Source organism: Cloeon dipterum, chromosome 2 (genome assembly GCF_949628265.1).
Source record: "Cloeon dipterum chromosome 2, ieCloDipt1.1, whole genome shotgun sequence".
NCBI classification, from domain to species: domain Eukaryota; kingdom Metazoa; phylum Arthropoda; class Insecta; order Ephemeroptera; family Baetidae; genus Cloeon; species Cloeon dipterum.
This window is the reverse complement of record NC_088787.1, coordinates 34,124,172-34,150,916: the sequence shown is the minus strand read 5'-3', so window position 1 is coordinate 34,150,916 and position 26,745 is coordinate 34,124,172. Positions and strand designations below refer to the sequence as shown.

The 26,745-nt window shown below is 37.7% G+C and overlaps 6 protein-coding genes across 8 annotated transcripts in view; 4 read left to right on the top strand and 2 right to left on the bottom strand.

Annotated features, from left to right (window-relative positions):
• mub (poly(rC)-binding protein mub) overlaps positions 1 to 5,562 on the top strand; it is a 93,426-nt gene extending 87,864 nt beyond the window's left edge. For both annotated transcript variants that reach the window (XM_065481340.1, XM_065481341.1), the window contains exon 11: positions 435 to 5,562. In XM_065481340.1, the coding sequence (XP_065337412.1) occupies positions 435 to 519 (85 nt within the window). In that variant the 3' untranslated portion in view covers positions 520 to 5,562. The remainder of the gene's footprint in view (positions 1 to 434) is intronic.
• The window catches only part of mal (maroon-like), a 216,676-nt gene that overhangs the window by 92,760 nt on the left and 97,171 nt on the right, over positions 1 to 26,745 (bottom strand). The window lies entirely within an intron of this gene.
• LOC135937958 (carbonic anhydrase 13-like) lies at positions 4,911 to 14,191 on the bottom strand. 2 transcript variants are annotated; one of them, XM_065481345.1, is made up of 7 exons: positions 14,066 to 14,191; positions 12,345 to 12,451; positions 8,763 to 8,969; positions 7,112 to 7,279; positions 6,688 to 6,938; positions 6,089 to 6,310; positions 4,911 to 5,786 (listed from the first exon to the last, which is right to left on the bottom strand). In XM_065481345.1, the coding sequence occupies exons 2-7, from the start codon at positions 12,412 to 12,414 to the stop codon at positions 5,676 to 5,678; spliced, it is 1,029 nt and encodes a 342-aa protein (XP_065337417.1). In that variant the 5' UTR covers positions 12,415 to 12,451; positions 14,066 to 14,191; the 3' UTR covers positions 4,911 to 5,675. The 2 variants fall into 2 exon arrangements, with proteins under 2 accessions (XP_065337417.1, XP_065337416.1); XM_065481344.1 differs by lacking the exon at positions 14,066 to 14,191 and adding an exon at positions 12,528 to 12,624.
• Positions 16,093 to 20,841, top strand: LOC135936242 (uncharacterized). Its single transcript, XM_065478998.1, has 9 exons — positions 16,093 to 16,237; positions 16,298 to 17,608; positions 17,665 to 17,766; positions 17,827 to 17,947; positions 18,003 to 18,140; positions 18,299 to 19,448; positions 19,713 to 19,839; positions 19,901 to 20,044; positions 20,176 to 20,841. The coding sequence occupies exons 2-6, from the start codon at positions 17,515 to 17,517 to the stop codon at positions 18,531 to 18,533; spliced, it is 690 nt and encodes a 229-aa protein (XP_065335070.1). The 5' UTR covers positions 16,093 to 16,237; positions 16,298 to 17,514; the 3' UTR covers positions 18,534 to 19,448; positions 19,713 to 19,839; positions 19,901 to 20,044; positions 20,176 to 20,841.
• Positions 23,011 to 24,788, top strand: p24-1 (p24-related-1). Its single transcript, XM_065478999.1, has 3 exons — positions 23,011 to 23,311; positions 23,614 to 23,859; positions 24,088 to 24,788. The coding sequence occupies exons 1-3, from the start codon at positions 23,141 to 23,143 to the stop codon at positions 24,316 to 24,318; spliced, it is 648 nt and encodes a 215-aa protein (XP_065335071.1). The 5' UTR covers positions 23,011 to 23,140; the 3' UTR covers positions 24,319 to 24,788.
• On the top strand, positions 25,218 to 26,605 carry LOC135935804 (uncharacterized). The gene is made up of 5 exons (XM_065478363.1): positions 25,218 to 25,471; positions 25,579 to 25,724; positions 25,800 to 25,971; positions 26,027 to 26,224; positions 26,280 to 26,605. Exons 1-5 carry the CDS (start codon positions 25,419 to 25,421, stop codon positions 26,473 to 26,475), a joined length of 765 nt encoding a protein of 254 aa, XP_065334435.1. The 5' UTR covers positions 25,218 to 25,418; the 3' UTR covers positions 26,476 to 26,605.

Sequence of the window (26,745 nt, the reverse complement as noted above, 5' to 3'; positions counted from 1 at the left end):
ATTTATCTAGATAGATTACGGCTGAGTCTGAGTAGATTTAGGCTGCTTCAGGCTAACAAGAAAGGGCTCCGTGATGTTGCTGTTCGGTTTCCGCTTGACTTTGACTGTAGTTTTCACGAAAGGATTGCTAAGAAATCTGCTGAAAAACGTGTGCATTCTCAATATAATATAATGCTTTTGTAGACTCGGCGTCGAAGCACCTTTCCCGCCTAGTTAGTTCATCCCGATCCCGAAATTTTCACCACCCTGACCCGAGAGTTTCAAACTGCAGATCTTGTTTTGTGGACAGTTTCCTGCTCGGGGCTGTCAATTGCTTTTGGGGTGGTTATTGGTTTTGTTGACAAGTCGAGCGGAAGCGCGGGCTTCGACGTGACGGGGAGCGTTCCTTGTGCGAGCACCAGGGACTTTGGGCACTGATCACGTGCTTGTTGCAGGATATCGATGGAGACGGCCGGCATGGCGTTGCCGGGCTACCACTACATCGCGCCCAACCACATCGTCAAGGCCCCCATCCACTAAGCAGACACACCGCGCCTCCACTCAGAGCAATAGGCCCCTTGTGAAGGGCGCCCCAACCACAACCACGACCACCACCACCATTACAACCACCACCACCACCACCACCACTTCTACCACCGGCACCGAAGCCTGGCGGTGCGCCCACAAGTCACACGGTGAAGGGATCAAAAGCAAAAAACGCAGTGTTAAAATTGTGATTTACATAACGCAGACATAATTTTGTCTCCCGAGTTGTAAAATGTATCATATTATATACGCGGTTCATTGGTTTTCGTGAAGCAAAAATGGTATGTCAAAAGTTTTTTCTCTTTTTTGGTTCGGCGATACAATCAAAAAACGCGCGCGCGATTTGTTGCTGAAGGAAGACAAACACGGTGGATGAATTTTTAACTGACCTTTGAGGGAAATGAAAAAGGTTCGCGATATTGATCATGGAATCATGATGAAATGATGATGATGATGATACATATATTAATTATTATAATATATTATGAGACGTTCGTTTTGTACTCTCGTGAAATGCAATTAAGCTAGTCGCCTTTTTTACTTGATTTTTTATTGTTGTTTTTTTATACTTGTCGGAGTTAGCGTTAAGAAGTAAATAAGTTTGATTGATTGTGTCATATCGTTACATATGACGTGTCATATCACTCTCCTGCACCCCGAGGTCCCCCCTTTCGTGCCAAAAGTCGCCCCACTTAGTCAGCACTAGGCAAAATGTGTGTGTTCAGACGCGAAGACGGTGAAAAACAAAACAAGAGGACATTTAACTAACCACAAAAATGATGAAAATACAGAAGCAGTATTTTACTACGGGGGGATTTTTACGGGACGAGCTCGGTGATAGGAACAATAAAATTTAAAAATCGAGATGCATATTATTATATATAGTAATGTGTATAATTACAAGAAAAAAAAGATTATTTAACAGAAGCGATTCGGCTGGCGCAGAGCAAAATACACACACTCACTTTTATCTCGACTGAGGGTTGTTGAACAATTAAATGAGAAAAACAAACAGACATTCACAGACACACAACAAACACACACTTGCATATAAATACACACAAACACACACACACGGAATACACGAGACGAACGAGACACTCGTACACGCAGTCACACAGTGTATCGGACAAATTCGTATGGATAAATATAATTATATACACAAGCATATTAATTATATTATTAAACACACACAAACACACACACACTACGGTATATCAAATAGCGAGAGGCATCAGAAAATCACTTTTATTAAAAAAATAATTATACTCAATGTGAATTTATATCGATATACTATTAAAATTAAAGAGAAATCTCTTGTAGCTGTGATCTGGGGGCGGCTGGCCGTCCCCGGTCCCGAAGGGGCTCCTCCCCTCCCGGGCCGGGGGCCGTCCGCAGCGGGAACAACATCGGGGGCCCCCTTGGTTTTTGTGTATCGTGGTGGCGATAATTAAAACAAACAAATCGACGACCTGCGCGGCGGCGGCAAAAGTGCGCACGCACGCGACGAGTCGGGGAAGCTGCTTAAAAACCGAAAAGACAAGAATAAGAGTATTCAGAGTTTAGAGTTAATTATTTACTAGCTTAGCCAATACACGTGGAGGATAAATAAAAGTTTAAAAATAGTGTTTACGCTGTGTCGGAGGCGGCGGCCGCGGAGGGATGGGTTTTTTCTGCCCTCGCGCCCGCCGCCCTTAATCTCTATATTAACGTAATTATATCGAGTACATCTCTGTACACTTAGCGTTTGTAATCGTCAGTTGAAAAGGGAAAATTACAACACAACACACACACTCAGATCAAGATTTAAAAAAAAAACAGAAAAATGAGGAATCCAATAAATGGGGGTATACGGGTAACTACCGCGGCGGCCGGCGAGGACGCCTCTGTTCGAGTGTATTTTGAAAAACAGCGCCCTCTCACCCGGTCCGCGTTTGGACTAAATATTTTGATATCGTACTCCCTTTATCGCTCGTTTGTCAGGCAGGTTATAGACAGTAAGAGAACACAACACAACTCGATCAAAAAACTATATAGTGTGTGTGTAATTCGATAATCACCGCACAGACGGACCATTGAAAATGGCACTTGACGGGGCCGGCGGTGGGTGCCGACGGCGGGCCGCTTGGCGGCGCCGCCGCCGTCGAACTCGTTTTCCCGCCAAAATGCGTTAGTCGGTTATTCGCTCGAGCTTTGAGTTCGACACACACTTTTCGCTTGGGATGGTGTGATATCATCTCGTTTTGAGATGTCTTTTCCATCTCCACCCGCCGTAGTGGACTTTTGCTTTGCCGTTCGCTTGGTTAGTTCTCTCGAGGGGTTTAGTTGCCGTTTTCCGTTGTCGCGCGAGCGCGTCCACCGCCGGCCTCCACCAAAGATAGCGCAGAAAATCGCTGAATTTAAGAGGTGTGATCTCATCGGATCTTGTGGATCGGAGACAAAATAATCGATGTGCTTCATGAAGCAATAACATACATATTATACCTTTAAACAGACACACACACACACACACGTACACAACATAATATATTATATTCAAAATGCGACGGAATGAATTTTTCATGATTTCACCCTGTAACGCTGAAGACATTTTTGTGCCAAAGGAAAGAAGAAGAAGAAAAAACACGACGCGTTTTTAACAAATCGGCGATGCCAAATTGTGTAATTTTGACCCGAGTTGCGACACTGATGGTTGAAATTATTTGTTATCCCGTACACGTATTATTGTGGCAGACAATCTCACTGTTGTATCGAGTGTGCCAAAAAAAAGAAACAAAAATATCGTTGATTTGAGAAGCAGCAGACAGACACGATAGAGCTATTTACTGGAGAGCAGGCGGGGATAATGAAAATCATCAATTGTTAAAGTATTCATAGTCGGCAGACTCAGGATTATTTAAAATATTAGACACGCGGAAAAAACAATTTACTGATCTGTCTAGTAGAATTTAACTCGGAAAAAGCGGTTTTCTTTTTGTGATAAAGTGAAACACAGGTGTATGTTTAAAAAAAAGTATAATTGGCGTACATAATATTGCAGGCTCGCGTGTTTTGCATAATTATCGTGTAACAAAAGAACTATTAACTCATCATCTCACAACAATAGCCTTTGAGGAAACAGGGTCTTATCAGAATAATAAATTCATATTTGTATAAAAATCACTCTTCTCACGATTAGTTATCGAAAGGCGAGGGTATTCGAGTGGAGACAAACGAAAATATCAAAAGCTGCGTTCGTTTGGTTCGTTGTCAGATAGTGAAGTAAAATCATTGCATTCATTAAATTATTGAATATAAAATAAAAACAAAAACTGGAGTCACACACACACACACCCATCAATAGAAAAGGTTAAGATAAATAATGTGAGAGCAAGATTGACGCAGTGTTATGAGAAAAAAAATATGGAAAAACACGTCTTTCATCGTAGAACTCGGGAAGAGATGCGGGGAGCAAAATGAATTTAACGGTTAATTATTACAAGTAATATACACATACTCTGGTCAGTAGGTTATCGGTTGAATTGAGCCAAAAATTTATAATCACCGTTCGTTCGTTCGAGTTGAATATTAAAAAATATCGATGAAGCAAAAAGTTGCAAATCTCTTCAAGTCAGTTGCAAATTTTTGTGATTTTAGGAATTAAAAATAAAATGTAAATAATAATTGCGTGTGCTGGGGCAGTTTTCAACACTCGATGATTTGGACCACACACAAACACACACACACAATCTTGCAGAAAACGGAATTTTTCAATGCGGGCTGCCCCAAACTGATGAACAAAAATCAAAATCAACAATAAACTATAATTTCGCCGCTCTAGATGTGTTTTGATTGTGTAATCAAGGGTGTGTAAAACGTTTAAAAAGAGTGAGTTTCATTGCCAAAAAATGTATAGGACAAAATAAGCAACATGTACTATAAAAAGTCAGCAACACTATTGTAATGTATAGTTTTAAAAAACAACAATAAGAAGCGATTACCGGAACGCGGGGTCGAGGCTGGGCGATTTCATTTTCGGTCGGCTGCCGAGTGCCAAATTTTGCGATCGCTCGATCAATCTACGATTATTATAATATCTCTCTCACGTTGCTCACACACACATACACATACACACACACACTCACGCGCGATGATAAAAAGTAACAAATATTTTGCTAAGTACAAAACTGGGCCGCGGATGCACACTTTAAATCAATCACGACGACGACTACGCCATATCCGCCAGCATATCCCCTGAAATCGAGACATATTCAAACGATATCAAAGACGAAGAAACAAAGAAATGAAACTCCGCTCGGCCGACGCCCCGAAAAATCATTTTTCACTCCCTATTTTTCTCTTCCTTCGTAACTATATAGGACGAAGTTTAGACTTTTTCGCAGCAATTCCTTCGCGATATATACATATATCTCTTTCTACTCTACTTGTAAATATACACTCTCACTCGAACACACACTCTCACACATTGTTTATATAATGGAATAGAGCCGCGAGCGGATCGGAATTTTTGTGTGCGATAAAAAAATGTGTTAGGAAGGCCGTCGATTCGCCGCGGAGGACAAAAGCAACGTCCAGATTTAACGAGCAAAAAGAATAAAAAAGCAACGTTTCTGCATCCGCTCTGTATACTTATATAAAATTCATCCGACAAATCTTGTATAATCCAGCAATTCTACGAATTTCCGAAGATCAGAATGTCAATTTCTCTCTTCTGTATGATGACGATTCTGTGCGAGGACGAGCAAGTTTATTGATTTCTCAGACTGCGCTTGTTTTCAATTACTACTGCGTTGATTTTCCAATGATTGTCAACTGATGCAATATATTATTATGTACACGAAAATACATATTATGTACTAAGCAGCGAGCACAGTGTCCGACCCCAATCAGGTCGCGCACTCTGCTTTCCTGTTTGTTCGTTCGTTCGTCGCATTCGGACGCAATTTGCGTGAATATAAATGAAAAAGAGCCACACACATTCAGACGACGCGCATTGTTTGTTTTTGGTTATTAAAAGTGTGTATTTAGAAAAACGAACCACGCATTGCAGTTTCATTATAGATCTCTTTTTATTTAACCTAAGAAATAACTTAATTATTGTAACTTAACGATTTTTTTACAAGTGATTATAGCTGGAAGTTTTTCACTTTTTAATTCGACTGAGAAACGTAGAAAATTTCCCGCCCGTTCAGAGGCTGCACCGGCCTGAAGTTGTCGCCCATGCTGCCATCGTGGGAGGCCAACGACCTGAACGCAGCCAGCTGAAATTTTGTAGCCTCATTAGCACCAAATTCTGAATTCGAGTCTTGGAATGATTTGCCAATCAGGTTATTCAAAACCTTATAAATTAAGGAAATATTTTAAACGGAGAGCCTTTCACATTAATTTTTATTCGTTGAATTGGTAAGATAAAAAACTTGAAATTTTGATAAAGTAGAGAAGAAAATACTTCCTGGCTTTTTTAAGCTCCCAGTAATACTTCCGACAGATTAAAAAGAAAAAACTAATTTTCTAAATCACTGTTTTCGGCCAAAATTTACGAAATTGAGTTGTTAAAAAATACCTGTTCACTGCTGACGGACATGCTGTAGCCGGAGACCATCCAGGTGACGCCCTCGCTGCAGGGTGGAGTGGTCAGTGAGCCTTGGTAAGTAGCATACGCGCGTGGAGGATTGATGATGGTGGCCAGCGGCACCGGAGGAATGCGAGACGACGAACCTGCAGAACGCACCTGCGGCAGCGACGGCGTGATGTTCGCCAACGAGGAGCTCGGATCATGGCTCATCTGAGAAACAGTTTAGTCGGTAAGAAAAACTGAAGACTTCACACCTTTCTTGTTTCAAAAATGGAAAACAAAAAAAATTGAAAATGACTAAAACCAATCGACTGTCTCAGTCAACAGTATTTAAAACCCAAAATTCAGCTGTTGTTTTAAAATACAATTTGTGACAATTTCTAAAACCATAAAAAATCAAATCAATAATTTTCCAGTATTTTAAATTATTCACTTTAGAAAAGGCTACACAATGTCAACTGTTTCACCAAAAAACTTAAACTGATGAATCCTATGAGTTTCTATGTTAAATTTAGTAGTCAAGTATTCCGCTTCTCATTAATAATTTTAATCTGCTAAAGAATAAAAATAAAATTTAGCTTTTGTACCTGGAAGAGGAAACCAACGACAGCGAGTCCGTCCGGGTACCTGAGGGCGTTTCTGGGGCTGCCGTACTCGGACTTGTAGTGGACGGCGTGCACCTCCATGGGGAAGCTGGCGTTATTGATGGTGTGCTCTGAACCGTGGTTGTCGGACGTGCCCCAGTGGAAGTGCATTTGCCAGAAAGTGTAGGGCGCGCGCAGCGGTCCGCCGCTCAGCTGCGGCGCTCCCTCGGCACCCCAGTTCGCGTGTAGCTCGACTAAAATGATTGTAAAAAATCAAAATTTATTAGATACTTAACTGTTTAAAATTCAAAAAAGGTTAATGGAGTGATTCCATGTGAAAATATATGTATAATTTGTCCTTAGAAGTCGAGTTTTGAAAGGGATATATTGCAACGGAGGAATTTATTCAGGGTTGGAGGTGGCGCACCTGTGTGGCCGCTGTTCATCAGGGTCATGTTGGCCGGGGTGTGCCAGTAAGCGGCGCTCCAGCGGAGAGGGGTGCCGCTGGCCCTCAGCATGCGGTTCGAGCTCAGGTCCACCGGCGACTGGTGGTTGCCGCCGCAAATCGGATACTCCAAAGACCAGGTTGCCGGGCCTAAACAGAAATTCAAGAGAAATCAATGTTGGAACCCCACATGAGCGGGGGATAATTATTCATGCTTTTTACTCGTCAACTGCCAATGACAAAAAATGAAGTATTTATTTAATTTTTTCTGATGCACACCATTTTTAACAAATTACAGTAGGTCTAAATCAACTAAAAACACTTTAAAAGGAATTATGCTACATCTGACTAAAATTAAAGCATCAGGAAAGCAGTTCAGTAATAGTATAATTTTTCTTAAGAGTCGTCTGGTTTTTAATTTTATTTACCAATTACTTTAATAAATTTGTTTTAAAATCAGAATTGAAAAAAATATACAAAAATTTTAAACAAACGTCTCTACCTTCAAAATTAGCACCATCTATTACGACGCGAGTAATTAAGGTTTGATTATTGGAAAATTGTAGAACTCTAAAATGCGGAACATTAAAATTGCTTAAATTTGGCTAATCGAACATTTCAATTCAAGACAAGAAACTATGATTTAAATCATTAGCGACAAAAAGAGAATTTATCAAAAGAAAATCTCGTAAAAGTGAAGCTTCTTTCAAACAAAACTTGATTAATCCTTTCACAAGCTCAAATAGTAATTTTTCGACCGTGCCTGTCCTTTTCCGACCTCTCATAAATTGTCAATTTTTATCGAATTGATTTTGAACTTGGTGTCAAATCAGTTTAAATTTCGATGCGATTTCCTGCTTCCATTAACTTAATTGAATTCACGGTCGCTGCCGGGAAGAGGTGCCCCTAACCTCCGCTCGCTTCTTGGCTTTGGTCGCGAGTGCTTTTTCAGGTCTCGTAAATTCAAGCAGCCGCGCGTGCGGATCGACTTTCACTTTCTCTGACTGCGCGCTGGTCCGCTCTCAATGAAACTAGATTTTATCAGCGCGGCGGCCGGCGAACATATCGGCCAATTAAACGGACTTGCGAAAATAATTGACGAGTCAAAGTCAATCGCGCGCATATATTAGAATAAACGCGCGGTTCAACAAACCCACGCGCTTGCGACAAATTCCGCGAGACATGTCATATCGTCCTTCTCGCGTGAAAAACAACAATTCCGACTTGTGTGCACGCGAGCGACGCTTTTCAAGGGTCTTTTGCGGCGAAACGACGCGACAACGACGGATCATTATTTGCAGTTAAACACGCCGAATCTGCGGTCGTGCTCATTTGACTTTTTATAAAAAGGCAAGTCATCAGATATGTAAATCCACGAGGTTACAAGTTCTGTTGAATCTGCATGGTATTTAAATTTATTTGTAATTATTACTGATAATAGCTTCAAAACCATTTTTAATAGATAAACATAAACAACTAATTATTTTAATTAGTGTAATATTTGGCTTCTGCAATTTAATTGAATTTTAAATTAGACTAGATGATTCAAATAAATTCTATCCCATTTTGTCAATCTATACGCTTTTGTAAATACAAAATTTTAGGTGTCTTTTTCCCGGAAATTCATAATTACCGTTGTAATCCGTGTATCCGTAGTGCATTTTCCTATCGTCGGCTTCGGGGAGGTTGATCGGCGAGGCAACAGGCCACAGAGACGACCACCACCTGCGGTAGCCGGTCAGTTCGGTCGAAGGCGCCTCCGACGTCTGGTACAGGGTGTCGACAACCCCAGCAGCCCCGCCTGACAACGGAGCCACTGGTTTCGAATCGCCTGTAGCATCTAAAAATAGAGAAAAAAACGTCAAATTTTATAGGAAAAAATATTTCCAGGTCAATCGATTTGATTTTAGTTAAATTATAAGAGAAGAAACAACTCTCAAATTTCAATTTTCATTCCTAAAATTATATTTTAATTGGAAAAATATTAAAAATATGTATTTTAACGATAAAGCCAGTTACGACATTTTCTTGAAAATTCCCTCTATCTTTTCCAGAAAAAGAGAATGGAATTTAGGAGCATGAACCCGTCCTAGAAATGCAAATAAATTGTTTGTGCTCCAAAATTTCTATTTTAAGTAAAATTAAATTAGCTCAAATTGCAATGAGGGTAGTTTCTACGTAATTGCAAGGCCCGTGTGATTTTTCTTTAAGGCGTCGATAAACAAAACATAAATTATTTTTAAAAATATTTTTCATGACCAAATTAAAGACTTGTTAGCTCAGAAAATTTATCTGCACGATTCTTTTACTCAAAATTAATTAAAATTAGGCCAGAAATGGTGATCTAATAAATTATTTTATTTGTTTATTCAACAGCGCCATCCAAATCTCTCTATTTTCATCCAGCAAACAATTTGATTTTAATTTATGGCGATTTGAAATAAACGTCACACTAATTATTGTCAGTGGAAATCCATAAATTTTGTTTCGCAATTTATTTAATCTGCGATTTTCCTCTCGCCTCGCGCGTGTGACACAATAAAGTGTGTGTGTGTGCGGATTATGTGATTTTCATTGTCACTGCTGAGGTCAAGTTAGGCGCGCGCACAACAAGTTCTCGTCCTAGCACGCCAGATGTGTTTGATTCAGACACAAACGAAACAATTTATTTCATTTCCTCACCATCGAACAAGTCCGTCGTGGCCCCTAAATGCAAATAATAAATTCCGCCTGCGAATGAGAGGTGGGTCACTCTATATTAACGTGTTCATTTCTATTGCGAGATTCTCGTTTGTTTTGTTTTAGCGGAGAGTTGCGGATCAGAGCTGCATTTTTCTGGATGCAAACCGCTTCAACGTGAAAACCTGTCTTGCGAGAGTGAAATTAGAAATTATGCGCCTCTCGCAACGAAATATATTGCGCCGTGACAAAGTGAAATAAACAAATTAGCTAATGAAGAGTACTCACTCTAACCGGTTTTGACAGCTTTGTTGAGCAAATATCGTGATAAATCCTGTCAAGCGCCAATTCATTCATTCTAACTGGTGATTATGCGAAACGCAAAAAATGCTTGTTGCAATTGCACACATTAAACCTGATTAGGGAGAGAGTTTCAGACAAAATTTAGCCAGGCATAGCACTCTAAATATTCGAGAAAGTTCAGAAATGCGTTAGAAATCTGATTTTATTTCCAAACCAGGAAATAGGGTGAATTTATATTTTTATTGCAGCTCTGTCCAGTTTTCAACATGGCACTTTTGCTCAGAAAATGATTTTAAATAAAGTTAAAAATATGAGTATTTACATTTTTGCTGTTTTATTCCACTCTAATACGAAAAAATAAAAACTCGTGGATGCAATTTCATTTTGAAAGGAACAAAACTTCATCTAGCGAACGAGAAAAAATATTTTCATTTCGGCCGTGATTAGAAAATGAAAGGGGCCTGCTGTCACTCTACATACGCTCGGATTTATCTCTTGTGTGCAACCTGACAAAGGGCACTCAGGTGCTTGGCCCATTCTCGCAACACAAGCAGCAGCCGCGTGTTCAACTGAAGGTTGACGATTTTGCTGGCAGCTCACTTTGCACAAGGAATCATTCTGAATAAAAAATGATGAATAGGAGAGCCGAGCTCATGAATCGTGAAACTTTTCTGGATTGAAACTGCTGAGCCAATTATTCTTGCTCAACTCAAGGATTATTTTGGAGATGTGGTAGCCGGAATATCCGTTAATTTATCTCATGTCTGTATCGTTGCTACTAATGTGAGGGCCGCTTCAGATTCTTCTGTTTTAACGTTGTAATTAGATCGATTTTTATCAATACGGAATTTAAATTTTTAATTATCTCTATTAGATTGGACAAGGATACAAAAATTTATTTAATTTAATTTAAAAAATTACTAACGAATAAAAAATATTTTAAATACAGAAACCTTTATATTTAACAGTAAAAATTTATTAATTAAAATAATTTTAAGTGTAAAAAATTACAAAAATAAGATACAATAACATTAGTACATATTATATATATTTAAAATATGTAATTGTAATTTGAAAATTAAATATTTTAATTTAACAGCAAGTTAAATATGACGTTTGAACTACCTTGACTCTGCTCTGCTCAAATTATCAAGGGAATCAATTATATAGTTAGCCTTATTCTCACTCCAGCGGTCAACCACGCTGAGTTCAATTTCATCGGCGTGTGCATCAAATCGATTTAAATCCGTAGAATCAAATGTGCGCTGCTCTGCAGATAGAATGGTTTTGGCTTTTTCGACAGTCGCGGATCGACCTCAATTGTTTCACGCTAGACTTGCCAAAGTACGTGATTCTTGTCTCACCTCGACATTGCACTAGTTTTCCATCTAGTGAGCGTTTTTTGTTCTACTGTAGACAATTTTTTGCCCCTAGGCTGGTATACATGTTTTAATGACTTCATTATTTACCTCATATACATTTAATTGAACGTCAACTTGTATTTTGGTTAATAACTGGATGAAATGGTAAACAAGATACGAAAGAGTTTATATTCGGTTTTTTGTGTGGAATGCAACCAAAAAATCGGTTTGATAAGCAGAGAAAATTGAGGGTCAATGAGATACATGGTGATCGCTAAATTGGAGCGTAAAATAAAAGCAAATGAAAAAATCTTTTCTCACATCGCTGCGATTATAGATTATATTTTTGTACTGATTGCAAATTTATGGTGTTAATTTTTAGACAGAAAATAGGAATTTTTCAAAATATATCAGACTAAAAAAATCTACTATAACTAATCAACAGAAGGCTATATTAATTCAAATATTCTTTAAAATTTATAGCACTGGACCATGTTTTGATTCCTCTCGTCGAGATCTCTCCAACGGTATATTGCACTTTTTGGGGGAACTCTTTTTTATTAGAACGTCTGCTTACCATTCTTTGTTATGAAATAAAAAAAAGATTTCAAAATTAGAGGAGACAGTCCTCATCGTTTGGAAAGCATGCTTATTTTACAGCCACCTTTCTAAAACATTTACAGCTCAATTTTAGCTTTAACTGAATTCTTAGGGACTATTTTATGCATAAAGAGTTTTCCTGGGGTTTTGCAGCATCGATCCTCTTTAATGGTTTTATTTTAAAAATTCGAAAATTATTTTTAAAAACATGCTTAAAATTTTTATGGAGATTTTTAAATGAAGAGATAAATGCAGTAAAATAAAATCCTTACCTGCGCAACAGGCGACGAGGAGGGCGATTACGGCGGCCGAGCCGAAGGTGCGAAGCCGTAGATGCAGCATCGTCTTCTTGTATACTTCTGTCGCGCGTGTCCGTCTTCTGCAACAGGTGCAGAGCAAGTGAGTTGTTTCGACTGTGTCAATTGTGTGCCGATGCCGAGGGGGCTGGGTCAGACCTTCGCCGCTGCCTGAGTCTGGATGCGCGGACCTTGGAGGTGTTCTTAGGGCAGAACCTGGTAGTGCTACTGAAGCGGCACCGTGCTCGCGGCGCTTCCTTATGTATACCCGCGCGCGCTCGCCGAAAAGCGATTTGTCCCCTATTTTTCGCGAGCGCCCCGCGGAGGCCTCGCTTTGCGATATGAAAAGTCATTCTTGCCCAAGACCTGAGCTTCTTACGTGACAGATTAGCCACTCTAGGCGTGTGTCGCTTTGATATTTCTGTTTTTTCCAACGCAAATAGGTCTGATTATGTGATGGTGAATTGCACCCAGCTGTGGGTGGCTTGCGTAACTGTCAGTTATGGGCAAAAACATCCAAAGGTATTCTTTTTTGAGGCATATATATCTTAACTAAAGGGTTATCTTTTAAGCATTGTCAAGGGCAAAGCGCAAACTTCAAGTTTGGAAATTTCTTACAAAAAATGAATAATTTTACGAAATGGCTCAGCTCTGTGCAGATTTACTCACTAGGAAACCTCTAACCTAATTTTTTATTTGTCATCTATCAAACGTGTACGCTTTTGTGACGTTGACATGAGCCGCACCAATCAAAATTTGTCTATCCATCATTGCTTTCGAGTTAAAGAATGGACATTATTTTAAAAATCTATTTTTTTCTATCACTGTATGATTTTTTGGTGTATTGATTCTTCCTAACTAGAAAAATCGATTGGTGGGGCATTTTGGGCTTTCTGAAGAAACCACTTAATTTTTTCGTTGGTGGCACCTTGAGCCGGTATAAATTTAGAAATATATATGTGTTACACAAAATAATCGATTATGAAAGCTATTCAAATTCGCTCCGGTTTTTAACTTACAGGTTTCATTGTTAAAAATATTTAAGATTTTATTTAATGATAAGTTAATTAATTTTTTTGGTTCAATATATCTCTACGGTTTTCAAAAATTAGTTATTAATCAGTTATTTTTAAATATTTCAATCTGTTGGCCAAATACCTTGTATTTACTGATTAAACATACATACATCGTGAAAAAAGTCTAGAAATTGCACATTATACATATTTCATGATAGTCGACATGCTTGTAATGCACCGAGGAATAGCTATAGTTAATTTCAACAGAATATTCATTAGATCTGTTAGTTAATTCTTGACATATGTTTTAAACTATGTTGTATTTGGAGGCGAGTAAAAAAGATATTTAAAAATTAAAACAGATTTGGTTTGATTTCTGAAAATAGACAATCTTTTCTAGTATTTATTATGTAGTGTGGCAAAAGTGATCAGAGCAGAGGTAAACTTTTCTACCATTTTAATCATGAGTTTCAGCAGGTAGTTCGCTTACATTACAAACGCCTAATTTTTCCTAAATGTGATTGGCTGATTACTTGAATTTTAAATTAATAATAGCTTGTTTTATAGAAAAAAAACTGAATTTTTGAATAAAGCTGGCACTTACACAAACCCTCAGCCTAGCTCACAAAAGCACAGAAGCATGGGTGTGCTATTATTTGAAAGGTTTCTGCCATTACTCACTTTCAAAAGACGCCTTTTCTCGGCCCCAGTGCCTCGGTGAGAGAACGAAAAAACGCCGGGATTTGCGAGCTCGCGGCCGGTGATTGATCAACGGTCGTGTGTTGGCCCGGTGCAGCAGCGAGAGAAATGTGTGGAACCGATCTGCGATCGAGAAACTGTGTCTAGGATAAACGAGAGCACTTATATAGCGTCGCTGATCGGTGCATTGTTCGCGCGCGCATGCACATTAGCCGAAATAAAAATGCACCGAGAGTGATATCACGGATTAGCCGTGGTAGTCACACAGTCGGCCTTTTGCTTAATTCAAACTGCATAATTTTTAGATTTTCCTCGGCGGTCGAGCGTTGTTCCAACAGGGAATTGCAGCTGAGAAATAATGTACGTTTTGTCCTCACTTTCAGTGCCGCTGCACTTAATCAAACTAATTTGCATCATCACTGGACGTAAATAAGCATAATCATTTTATTGAACGCAATCTGTGTTACATTTTTTTGTTGCTGATGTATAAAATTCGTGATAGTTTTTTTAAAAGTCTATTCATGTTTTAAATAAATGCTTTTATATTTTTAGGTTATAATTTTTGAATTATTTTGCCGTCATTTTTTAACTTTCGGATGTTCATATTAAACGAAAAATAATTGCGCAAGTTATTTTGGTATAAAAAACGTAGCTGAAGAAATGATAACATAAGATACCTCATGAAAAGTCATGTTTATTTAAAAGAAAACTTTTGCGTTTTTTTTATTTGTTTACAAGGTTTGCAATAAAACAATTTAAATATTCCATTTTAGAGTGTACTGGCATGCTTGGAGCGGCTTTTTTCATTTTAAAGTGGATTAAAATAGGGAAACTTTTGAAATTTATTTGTATTTTAGACGACAGTTAGCGGTTGAGAAAATTGTAAGTTTGAGCAAAAATGAAAGGACCGAGTTAATAGTTGAATTTCAGAATTCACCAATTTTCTTGAAATTAAACAGTTTTTGTCAATTATTATTCCCCCTATTTCGACCCGTCTCGTTGAGGTTTTTCCACAAGTTTTCAAATTATGAGGCAAATTTCGATTCTAGGGAAATAAATTAATAATTCTCAATTAAGAAGACAAAGCTCGCCGCTTGATTAGTATGCAAATTTTGGAGTCGACGCGTTAGCTTAAATTTTAACGGCAAGCTGTGTATTTTTTTTATAGACCATTTAAGCCAAATGGACATTTGATTTTCCACAATTTTTAAGTACACAAAAACACTTTGAAGACCCCCTGAATTGTACGATTGACGTTTTGTTTTTAATTCTTTGGCTTCATTGTCCTAAAAACACTAATTTTTTAATATTCCTTTCTTTAACATGAACAAAAATTATATTGAATTATCCCCACTGCAACAAATTACATATTTATTCATGACGTTATCGCAGTGCCGATGGAACACAGGTGCTTTATTTTGCTCGGTGCAGTGGTTCTCAGCTGAATTGACCATGATTTCACCTTTTTAATTGGCCTAATGCTCCCCGTCACAAAAGAGGTTGTGCACACATCGACACTGTCTTGGTCTTGGTGATTTATCTGCGACAATTAGGCGAGGACAAGTTGAAGGAGATGCATTTATCCAAGTTCAAGTGGAAAATTGTGTTGTTGCCAGCAATCAATTAACTCGTGATTGGAATCAGGTGGCTAATTTCAAGAAATATTATAACAATTACATGCAAATCAATCAATTATTATAATTATTATTATTGCATTAACGTAAACGTGCTCTGGACTGAGGAGAATGTCTATTTAAATAAATTTTCTTTCTGAAAATACAAAAATGACAGAATAAGCAGAAGTAATTAATCACGTTTTATTTACAGAAAATATTTTTTACCGTGTAATGAGGTCAATAAAAAATTAAAAAGGCTTGAATCCAGTGACAAGTTTAATGCTTCGCGACTGTGTTGTAAACTGACTGTTTATCTGATACGGCCTTTATCTCGGCCGGCCTCTTTTGAGCTACGTCACGCTGCATTGTCAGAATACGTCTCTGGTCTATATGTGATTCAGGCGCAGTTGATGCATCTTTGCACAATTTAGAAACTCTTATTATGTGATCTCGGAAAAAAATTTGAAATGTAAAAATTATGTCATTGCGTAGATTTGGCTTCAAGTGGCAGAGAAACTAGCAGAGGAGCAGCAGGAAAGTATATAACTTGTTATAAAATTGTATTGATTTGTCTCAATTTATTATATTTTGGAAACAGGTTATCACGCACAAAGGAAACGTTGGAAAGCATCGTACGAGGGTGAAAATAGAGAGTGCAAAGAGTGCAAAAAGAGTATTTTAATTAATTGTGATTAATTTAATAAGAATATATTCAGTTATAAAATTGAGCAATTCATTTCTGAAAATCAAACAAAGAGTGCATGCTGTGACGGCAAGATGCTCGAATGCAGATCCATATTTTACCGCTTTCTTCGCGGAACGCATTAAGACGATGTTTCTGATTCATTTCAGCGAGTTAGATCAAACTTAAATGGATACAAAGACAAACTCCTGAATTAATCAAATCGCTCTCGCAGATCATGTCCAACAGTGCGACCCCCAAATGAAATAGAAAACGTGATTGAGGATTGGGTTTTGGCGCTTGCTATCGCTGGTGGGATTATGGCTCTAAATTTAATTCTTAATGGGGTCAATATTCTGTCTTGTCTGGTGCTACAGAAAACGGTAAATAGCATTCTCGAAAAAAAAACTTGATCGACGTTTTTTTAAATTATTTATTTAAAAGTTGCAGTAAGACACACGGCAAGCGTTCAAAATGCACTGTTCTGCTTCTCCTGAAACAAAAATGTTTTCTTTCAATTTTTAAAACATTTCAATTTGAAAAATACAGGAGTATAGGAGGTTGAAAATACTATAGAAATAAACTTTTTTTATAAAAATGGATAAGTTTCGATGAACAAAATCACAAATTTCCATGTTTGGTGTATAGCCTTGCTTGACAGGCTTGAATCTACCGCGAGAGAGAATCTTTCAATGCACTTGGTATTGAACTGTTTTTAAATTATTAAGAACAAATTTGAAACTGCTGGTTTTGTTCTTTTAAAATAAGAGCATACTTTTGGATAGCGCAGAATGTAAATTGTAACCAAGGATTCTACAATTTTTGCTGAAAAGATTACCGAGCTAATTGTAAGACAAAAAGAGTCTTATCTTTTCAAGTAAATAAAGTTTAAACTGTAATAATGTCTATAAAATATATAAAAGAAGACCTAATTCAGGAACAAGACGGTGCAGCAATAAACTAATGTTGTTTATCAGATAATTTTGTATATCTTTTGAGCTATACACGTCACACAGCGTCGTCGGGATAATCTCATTTTAAGTGATTCGCGTCACGCTCATTCAGTTGATGAATCTTGCATTGGCCATTTTAGCAGACTCGCATCGGAGCTCACTTATGATCTCAGACAAGCAATGATCAATTTCAAATATTTGGTTTTTGCATCAGGAGTTTTGTGCGTGGCTTTCGCATTGAATGGCAGTACAGAAATCGACAGTGACAAAAAAGGTATATTAATTAGAAATTAATTAAATTTATATTACTTTCTTCTTTCCTGAAACTAGTTTCCTATTACGCAAAGGACGTGCTATCGAAGAAAAATCCGAAAGAATGGTGCGAGGAAGGCACTTACGAAAATGAAAATGGAGAATGCAAAGAATGCAAGAGTACGTTTTACAACTAAAACTAAATGCAAACATTTACACAACGATATTGATCAATCGCAGGTTACTTGGACAACTGCAGGTCAACAAAAGAGTGTTGCGACGGCAATTTTCTTGAATGCAACAATAATTATTGCTTATGTCCAGATGAAACGGTTTGGAACGATCGTTTCGATGAATGTCAGTAAGTTGAAGGAAGCTAAAATTTAATATCTAAATTAAAAATCTCACTTTCGTAGATCATATCCAACACTGCCCTCTATGATTGATAAAGTGAATACAGGCTGGGCTTTGGCCCTCGCAATCAGTGCTGGCATAGTGGGACTTGCAATTATTCTTGTGGCAACGTTTCTTCTCATCAGATGTCACAAAACAAGGTACGCACTAAAATTTAAAATATTAATAAAATGAAAGCATAGCCAAATTAAATAATATAAAATGTCTCACTCCTCATTACTTATTTACGGTTTAAAACTAGATTCGCCTCTATCTTAATTTACTTTCATTCCCATCCTTACAATTTTGGATTTTGTAGGAAGTCGCAAAGGTCTGTGGCCGTGTTGCGCGTTCCAATTTCAGCATTCAGTCCGTCGGCCCCTCCGCCGCCCCCGAGCAGCAGCGTCGCTTTAACCATCCCGGTCGATCAGTTGTATCCATCATTAACAGGAGTCTCATCACCTTCAGCGAGCCAAATCCACCCCCAAGTGGACAACAATGCACCACCCCCAACTTACGAAGAAGTCGTGCAAAAGAGATTTCAAAAGCTATAAAATCTTTCCCTCCATTACTTCTCAAATGCAACACCAACCAATTTCTTGAGCAAGAAACGGAAGTTTATTTTGAAAATATTTGAAGTAAATATGAAGGAATTAATGGAATAAAATATAACGTCGGAGAAATTAAATTTATGTCAGTATATCTGTGGCTTCCAAAATAAACATATATTTATTCTGTGTTCTAAAAAATATTCAACTGACATTGAGTTCCAATAAAGATCATTTGAAGAACTTCATGAATGAAATTTGTCTAAATGTGACGCCTAACATGCGTTATGGTTTTTCAAATAAGTGATCTTGGTGAAGCAAACTTTACAAGTATTGATTTTGAACGTTATAGCCGCTGATTCAAAACAATATTCTCGGCTAACCAATGGAATCTTTACCACCTCTAAATTATCCTTAACTAGAAATTTATAATTTTATATTATATATTGTCAATACATTCATGTTATTAATAAAGTCGTCAAAATTGTATAAACATGTGAGAAAAGGCCAGCATACTTGGCAAACATCTCATTAAGACTTTACCCAGGAGGGCGAAGCCGGCATGGGCCTGTACTAGAAGAGTAACAAAAGGGATTATTTGTTTATCAGTTAATTCGTCTTGGAAATTTTAGCAGACTCGCCTTGCAGTTTGCAGTGCTCAGTTCTCTCGAGACGTGAAATGTTCGGTTTCAAATACTACGTTTTTGCGTCAGGGATTTTATGCTGGGCTTTATGTAGTGCAAGAACAAGGAATGAAGCAGGAAAGTATTTTTAATTAAACATATATATAGTTTTGATTTGTTCTTTTTTTTGTGAAAGTAGGATTTCATGATCAAAACGATTTTCCAAAGACGCCTCCTAAAAGATTTTGTGGAGACGGCACGTATGAGGAAGAAAACGGATCTTGTGCACTCTGCAAATGTATGAGTCTTTTTTTTTTGTTTCTTTTGTCTTTGCATTTCTGGTAAAATTATCACGGCTAAGGAATTCTGGAAATTTCAACCACCTCTAGATTAAAAAAATCGATACGCTGAATTTTTTATTATTTTTAATAAAATGCTGCTAAAAACGTGGGGCACCATTCTTGCTGCCTGCAATATACGGTTTTAATTGTAACGCACCAAAAAATCTATATGTGTTATTAGCAATGTCTTCTGTGTAAAATTTTTTAATCTGATATCGCAGCTTATATGGCTCGGTGCAAGTTGGATAAAGAGTGCTGTGGCGACAACAATAAGCTTCAATGCACTTCCAATTCTTGCCGCTGTCCATTTAGTCAGGAATGGAGCTTCTCTTTCAAAGAGTGTCGTATGTAAGTTTTAGTTAATATGTCATAATTATGCTAAATTCCTAAGTTAACAATATTGCTTTAGTAGATCATATCCAACAACTCCCCCCATCACTATTGATGATGATGTCGACTTCTCGGACATATTGTTTATCACTTCTGGGATATTGGGTGGATTAATTTCAATAATTTCTCTGTTCAAGTTTTGCGCTAAATGCCACTCAGCAAGGTACAACTGCTAACCATATTGATTGAAATTAAAAATATTTGAAAACTATTTAAGTTATCAATTATTTCGTAATGCTAATCCATTTTATTTATTTAAATCTATATATCATTAATTGCTTTTTTTGGGATCAGCAGTCAGCAAGAAAGGTCTGATGACGTGTTGAATGAGCCAAGCGCAGCATTCAGTCCGTCAGCCCCGATATCGCAAGAAGTCTTTCCACCTTCAACAACTGCGCCCTAAAGAGGACATTATAATGACCCACCCCCGTCCTACAACGAAACCGTGCATAATGATTTGTTTTAAAGATAAAAACTGGTTCCCATACGTGCTTTAACATCGACAGATTTTAATATTTATGTTTTAAAAAATGTTTGCTTTTAATGGCCTACAATTTTCCGTAAATTTTTACACTAGATGCACACGTTGTAGAAAAATTTATATAATATATAATATATGTATTTAAATTTAAAGACAGTTTTGATTATTTTCAAAATAAATGATAATATGATATGATAATTTAGAACTCAAATTTTAAGCGTGTAAGACGTTTACTTCTCATTGGATCTCACAAATATGTGCAATTTTGGAAAAAAAAATTGTATGAATTTTTTTACGGTTAATCAAGCATAAAAATGCTTTCATGTGGTCGAATATTCGCTCTGAAAATGGTTTAATTTTGTGATTTTAAACTTCAACAAATGTCTGACATGCGAACATGTGTGTAAAAAGGGAAGCTTTTTATATCGTTTTTGAACTGAAACAAAATAAAATGCATATTAATATTTCAAAATACTCAATTTTTAACTGTGTTTTCTATTATTTTATTTTAAATGTAGCATTCTTTAAACTATATCCTGAAAATGTCATTTTATATTCAGGCTCATAAAAAATACGATCTAAAAAAAAAAAATCAAAAGCTATTTTATTTGGATGATAAATGATAGTAAAAAGTGCCTTTATAATCTGGAAACAATGACAATTTCTTCGTTGTGAAAGGGTGCATGAAGTGCTGCGATTGATATAACTTTTTTATCTCTGGCTCAGCGTCTCTATACTCATACACGTCATCAATGGTTCATTTACGTCTCTGTAGGTAAATGATTCGCTCATTGCTAGTCGGAGGCGGTGCAATAAAATAGCGAAGCGTTAGCAGTGCGAGGACCAGATGTGTTTTGGCAGCGACCCAGAAATCAAAGGGCCGAAATATGTTCAATTTACGGATTGCATTTTTAGCAACAAGTGTCTGTTGGTTGGCTTTCACTTTGGCTGACTTGGATGGTGAGCATATTTTATCAGCGTGATAATCGATCAGGAATATTTTATTCATTTGGAGCAGCAGGCTCTGGCACCAATGCCTCATCAACTTTGAACTGTGAGAGAGGCACGTATGATGACGCTGAAGGAAATTGCAAACAGTGCAAAGGTATAAGGTTTAATTTTCTTTTAAATAAAACATGTAATGGACGATCTAAAAAATTAATAAGAATTACTAGTTTTTAATTTTTCCTTTTCCGGTTAATTGTTCGTAACAAATATTGAATTTTATTATTATTTTTACCAGATTTCTTGGATTCTTGCAAGTCAGATGAAGAGTGCTGCGTAAGAGAAGTCCTCCAGTGTTACCAAGGTGTTTGCGGATGTAAGCTTGAAACGTCATGGAGTCAATTTGACAAGGAATGCCTGTATGTTGACTCAAAGGGCAATGAGTTGTTTTCCGAATTTCCATGGTAACACTCATCTTTCAGACTCAGAGCAACTCCTACCTTTCCTGCTGAGATAGAAGACCAAATCAATACAACAATTTTGGTCGCTTCAATCGTTGGAGGAATATTTGTTCTCATTGTGCTACTGTTGATCATATATGCCATAGTCAGAGCCTATAAAATCTAGTAAGTTTTAATTTAATTTTTATCGCATGGTGAGGGAAATGTCTTAAATGCATTAAATTTATCATTTCTATAATATCTAAATTGGTAGTTGAAGAAATAAGAATTTAACTTGAAGTGTCTGTTCCAGCAAACTAGAGCAGGCCAGAGCTTCCGGTCAGGACGTGCGGAGTGCAGCTTTCCGTCCGTCCGCTCATCCTCCACCCCCGCCGCCTGGCACCGTCGTCTGGAACAATGGCCCGGCTCACAATCAGCAACAACGCTATCAGCAGCCCTACCCGCACGCAAAAGCACATGTCATGCCGCCGCACTCATTATTTCCACGACGATCATCAACGGGATCAGCCAGTGCACCTCCAGAAGAAGTGTTTTATGATCGTTATGATGACCAACCCTCCCAGAGTCAGGATACTGATTTCTCACCTCCATCGTACCCATCTTACGAAAGTGCCGCGACAATGGAATAATATTTTCCATTATTTTATCTGACCCTGCCTTCTTTGCTTAAAATCCAGCCACACGATCCCGAAAATATATGCTTTTGGTTTTGGTCGAGAATTAATTTTAATTTAATTAAAATAAAAAGGTGAAAATAAATTCTATAATTGAATTCAACGAAAATTCAACGAATTTAGTCGATTACTTATTCACGGTGTTATCAAAACAGAAAAATTAAAAATACCAGCCCGTTTGCTCGCATTGTTAAGGCACTCTCAGGAGTGTCAAAGCAATGAGAGGTATTTGAGCAGTTCAGAGATCTAATACTGGCTACCCAATGTCAGAAATGGCAAAAAGTTGTTAGTTTAGTGACTCGAATTGCTCAAATTGCTCAACGGACTGGGAGGCGCTGGGAGTTTGCACCTTTCCAGCATGCGTGATTTGGATTCACGGGACAAATTCGAGCTAGTGCAGTGCGCGCCCTTCCCGGCCCTCCGGTCCTCGGACAGGGATAAAAAGAGCAAAAAAAAAGATAATAATCCGAATTATGTCATCATGCATCATGTCCGTGATTTCCCATCTCTCTTCCCGCGCTCCACGTTGCAGCACATTCAGTAAACAAAAGACTGCGACCGCAAGCTGGCTGATTGTGCCACGCCCCCTTTTCGACGTCACCCAATCACCCATTTTCCGGCCACGTCCAGCCGATAAACAAAGGCGTTATTCGCCGATTCGGCAGCCGAATTCGGACAAAATAATGTTCTGGTGAGGCATGCGGTGGGGCGCACGTGTTTCGGGGGCAGCGTTTGGGGCGGCCCTGCTCCTCGGGCTGCTGGCGGCGTTGACGGAGGCGGTCGAGCTCACTTTCGAACTGCCGGACAATGCCAAGGAGTGCTTTTTCCAGGAAATCACCAAGAACACCACCTGCACACTCGAGTTTCAGGTGCCTAGACCTATTTTTGAATCCATGCTGTTCATTTCAAAGTGCCTTGGTCATTTGTTTGAGTATGAAGATCATTTTCCACTTTCGCTCTCAAATATTTTGACATTTAATTATGTAGATACCTCAGAAACTACCGCTTTTCGTAACTATTATAAATGGGCGTATTGTCCAAATTTTCTTATTAGTCATTTTACATACTAATATATATTTAATTGTTATACAAAAAACTTAAAACTCTTTTAACATTTTAAATATTTTCGCTTGATGATTCAAGTTTTTAAATTTTTTGTCTGACATTGCAGGTTGTAACCGGCGGCCACTACGACGTGGACGTCATTCTGGAGGCGCCGAACAAAGAGGTTTTATACCGAAAGGTAAAAACCCAGTTCGACAGCCACACTTTTACCGCCACCATGGACGGCGTCTACTCGGCTTGCTTCAGCAACGAGTTTTCAACCTTCAGCCACAAACTCGTCTACATGGACTTCTCAGTAGGAGACGAGCCTGCCCTGCCGGGCATTGGAGAACACACAACAGTCATTACACAGGTTTGTATTTGGACAGTTAAAAAAATGTAATTTGGAACAAAAGCTCTATTCCTACCCTCTGCATTAATTAACAAAATCTCAGCCTCAAATTTTGCTTATTTGCAAAATAATTATATTTTTCAACCTTTACACAAATCAATTTGATTGCAAAGCGGCCGAAATGGTCACTATCAATTTTGTTTTAAATTAAATGTGCGATTAAAATTAATTTTATTTTTGTATTTTTAGATGGAGTCTTCTGCACAAGAGATCCATAAAAGTCTGAACAGCGTGGCTGACTACCAGACGCACCACAGGCTGCGGGAGGCGCAGGGCAGGAAGCGCGCCGAAGACTTGAACTCACGAGTGCTGACTTGGTCGATTTGTGAGACAGTCGCTGTGGTGTTTTGCGCCATCGGCCAGGTGCTCGTCCTGCGCAACTTCTTCACCGAGCGCCGTCCCTACACCCAGTTCAATTGATTCAGCTGTATTTATTCCGAAGAATAATTGCTCCGTGTGCAAGTCTCGATTTTTAAACTCTAAATTGTTGTCAAGCGGTAGCTGCTGCTTTTGCCTTTTTATAATTTGCTGCACCATGAAAGAAATAAAAAAAAAATAGCGCTCTTTAAATGTGAACGGGAGTCAGTGCCTATGGATGAAGGATTGCGAGCGAGGACGAATGATGCTGATGTGTGCTTTTTGTTGACATTCTCATTGTCAGTGAAGTTGGCAAGATTTTCCCTGTTAAAATCTTATTGGGAGCATCGCCTCTATTATAATTTGTTTTCTTTCAAGTATTTCTGTTATGAAGTGTTGCCTAAATAATATTGATTGCAAGGTAGGGATATTTAATGTTGGCGCAAAATCGTTTTCTAGGTGTTCGATACGAATTGTACATCATGCTAAAGACCTTTTTGATCACAATTGAATAAAATTATTTCTGCCTGGAACATGCATCTTTTCTGTTGTTAACAATTAATAAAATTAAAAAAATACAAATTGAAATGGTAGACCAAAAAGTAGGTGTATTATACATAGTTTACAGGTAGTCTGCGATTTTTCTTAAATAAAATAACTTCAAAGATGTATTGTTATTGGAGACAGTCCAAGTAAAAGCTGGAGACAAATTCCTTAAATTCGTCAAAAAAGCAATTAATTGCAAGATATTTTTATTTTTTTATGCTAGAATTATTGAACGATTTTTAATACAGAGAAACTTCATAAATATATTTTCCCCTGCAATGGCAGAAATTGTAAATTAGTCTGTCAAGTGTCAAGTTTGCTAAAGCCCTTAAAAATTGCATCGAATTCATATTGTGCTCTATGGTCAGGTTGCCAGCCCTGTCATCTGTCACTTTCCAGAGTCCGAGTTTCCCGCTGATTCCAGATGAGCCGGTCTTAGTCTGGCGGCCGCTGTTTTTGTTTTTGTCAAACTTTCGCCTAAAACAAAAGCAATTCCAAGCTCCAAACTGATCCAATTTAAATTTATCTGCCTCAAATTCTCAAACCCTCTGCCAACCTTCTGAGGGGCTGGCAACACACAGCAAAAAATCTATGTATCATATCTACCAGATTTATAAATGAGCGAAGAAGTCCCGATGGAAACTGACCAAGAAGAAGTTGAAGGACCACAGTATGTACATAGGTTTTTTCAATATTTTCTGCGTTATGTTTTTAAAAATAATTATATTATCTGCTGAATTTTTTCACCTACATAAATTACCACTGTCATGTTTGCAGATCCATTTCAGAAGAAATTCCGAGTGACAACCTTGATGATGTCGAAACCTTCTCTAAGATGTCCAAAGAATTGGAGGTTTCGTGCAATGTTTTAATGTCAAGGAAAAATTTTCTTCTCTCAAAGATCATCGCCCTCAGCGCAGACGGTAAGAAATTTGCCAAAAATAAAAAATATAAATTCCAATTTTGCTCATAATATAATTTTTAAAATTTTCCTTCAGCTTCTGAAAGGCGGCCAGTGAAAGACGCTGATGATTTGCTTCGGTCAGCTTGTGTGCCTGTCCTAGGCAACGAATATGTGAAATCTCTGGTGTTAGGCCAGGCCATCAACAAACTAAACCACTATCAAACTTCTTCAGACCTGTATGGACAGCTAGAAAGTGCCATTTTTGAGTAATTAATTCTGATTTGATGTTCCGTCTGTTATTAATACGAGCAATTTAAATAGAAACATGGTGGAGTCTTTGATACAGTTGGAAAAATTGTCCCAGAAAGTCAGCGAGGCCTCAAAGAAACTACACGCCAAGCGTGTAAAGAAAGAGGAGCTGACCAAGAAATTTAGGCAGTTGTCCAATGCCTTTCAGGAGAGACTGATTGAAGACTCAGATACCAGGAAGAAGGAAAGTGATAAGCCCACTCTTGAAGAGTAAGTCTTGTATAATCTAAAAATTTTATTGTTAATGATACTAGAAAAATTATAGCTTTAAGAAGGAGTACAAGAAGAAATTCAGCAGGATTTCAATGTTCCAAACCATCATCACTCTCCTTATCAGTCGCTCTAATATCAACTACCTGAAGCATCCTGAATTCATCACCTTGCTGAAAAAGTGCCACAAATCTTTTGATATTGAAATCTTGTTAGAAAAACTGAGAGGAGGAGAATTTCAAGAGGAATAGCAGAATTTTGTTTACTATCCAGTCAAGAATCTCAGCTTAATTTGTTAAAATTTGATCTGCAGCACAAATCGATCTGACTATGATATTTTTGTACGTTAAGTAAATACGATAATAAATTAAATAATTTAAATTTGCGTTGATTTGTTTTGCGCGAGCTCCACAATGACGGGGAGAAAAATTTATATAAATAAAGATCAATGAAGGGAAATTAAGTATTATTTTCAACCATATTTTGGTATGGTCAAATAAATTCTAACAATACATATTTCG

Bases quoted from the DNA above. Each gene is read 5' to 3' on its own strand.
- LOC135937958 (XM_065481345.1), bottom strand. From the start codon at position 12,414: ATGCTGCATCTACGGCTTCGCACCTTCGGCTCGGCCGCCGTAATCGCC. The intron at 8,970-12,344 runs GTAAGGATTTTA...CTCTATTTTTAG, and splicing joins CCTCGTCGCCTGTTGCGCAG to ATGCTACAGGCGATTCGAAA. The intron at 6,311-6,687 runs GTACAAAAGCTA...ACTGTTTCTCAG, and splicing joins TCGTTGGTTTCCTCTTCCAG to ATGAGCCATGATCCGAGCTC.
- LOC135936242 (XM_065478998.1), top strand. From the start codon at position 17,515: ATGATCAATTTCAAATATTTGGTTTTTGCATCAGGAGTTTTGTGCGTG. The intron at 17,609-17,664 runs GTATATTAATTA...TCCTGAAACTAG, and splicing joins AATCGACAGTGACAAAAAAG to TTTCCTATTACGCAAAGGAC. The intron at 17,948-18,002 runs GTAAGTTGAAGG...TCACTTTCGTAG, and splicing joins GATCGTTTCGATGAATGTCA to ATCATATCCAACACTGCCCT.
- LOC135935804 (XM_065478363.1), top strand. From the start codon at position 25,419: ATGAGCGAAGAAGTCCCGATGGAAACTGACCAAGAAGAAGTTGAAGGA. The intron at 25,725-25,799 runs GTAAGAAATTTG...ATTTTCCTTCAG, and splicing joins CATCGCCCTCAGCGCAGACG to CTTCTGAAAGGCGGCCAGTG. The intron at 26,225-26,279 runs GTAAGTCTTGTA...GAAAAATTATAG, and splicing joins GATAAGCCCACTCTTGAAGA to CTTTAAGAAGGAGTACAAGA.
- p24-1 (XM_065478999.1), top strand. From the start codon at position 23,141: ATGCGGTGGGGCGCACGTGTTTCGGGGGCAGCGTTTGGGGCGGCCCTG. The intron at 23,312-23,613 runs GTGCCTAGACCT...CTGACATTGCAG, and splicing joins CCTGCACACTCGAGTTTCAG to GTTGTAACCGGCGGCCACTA. The intron at 23,860-24,087 runs GTTTGTATTTGG...TTGTATTTTTAG, and splicing joins ACACAACAGTCATTACACAG to ATGGAGTCTTCTGCACAAGA.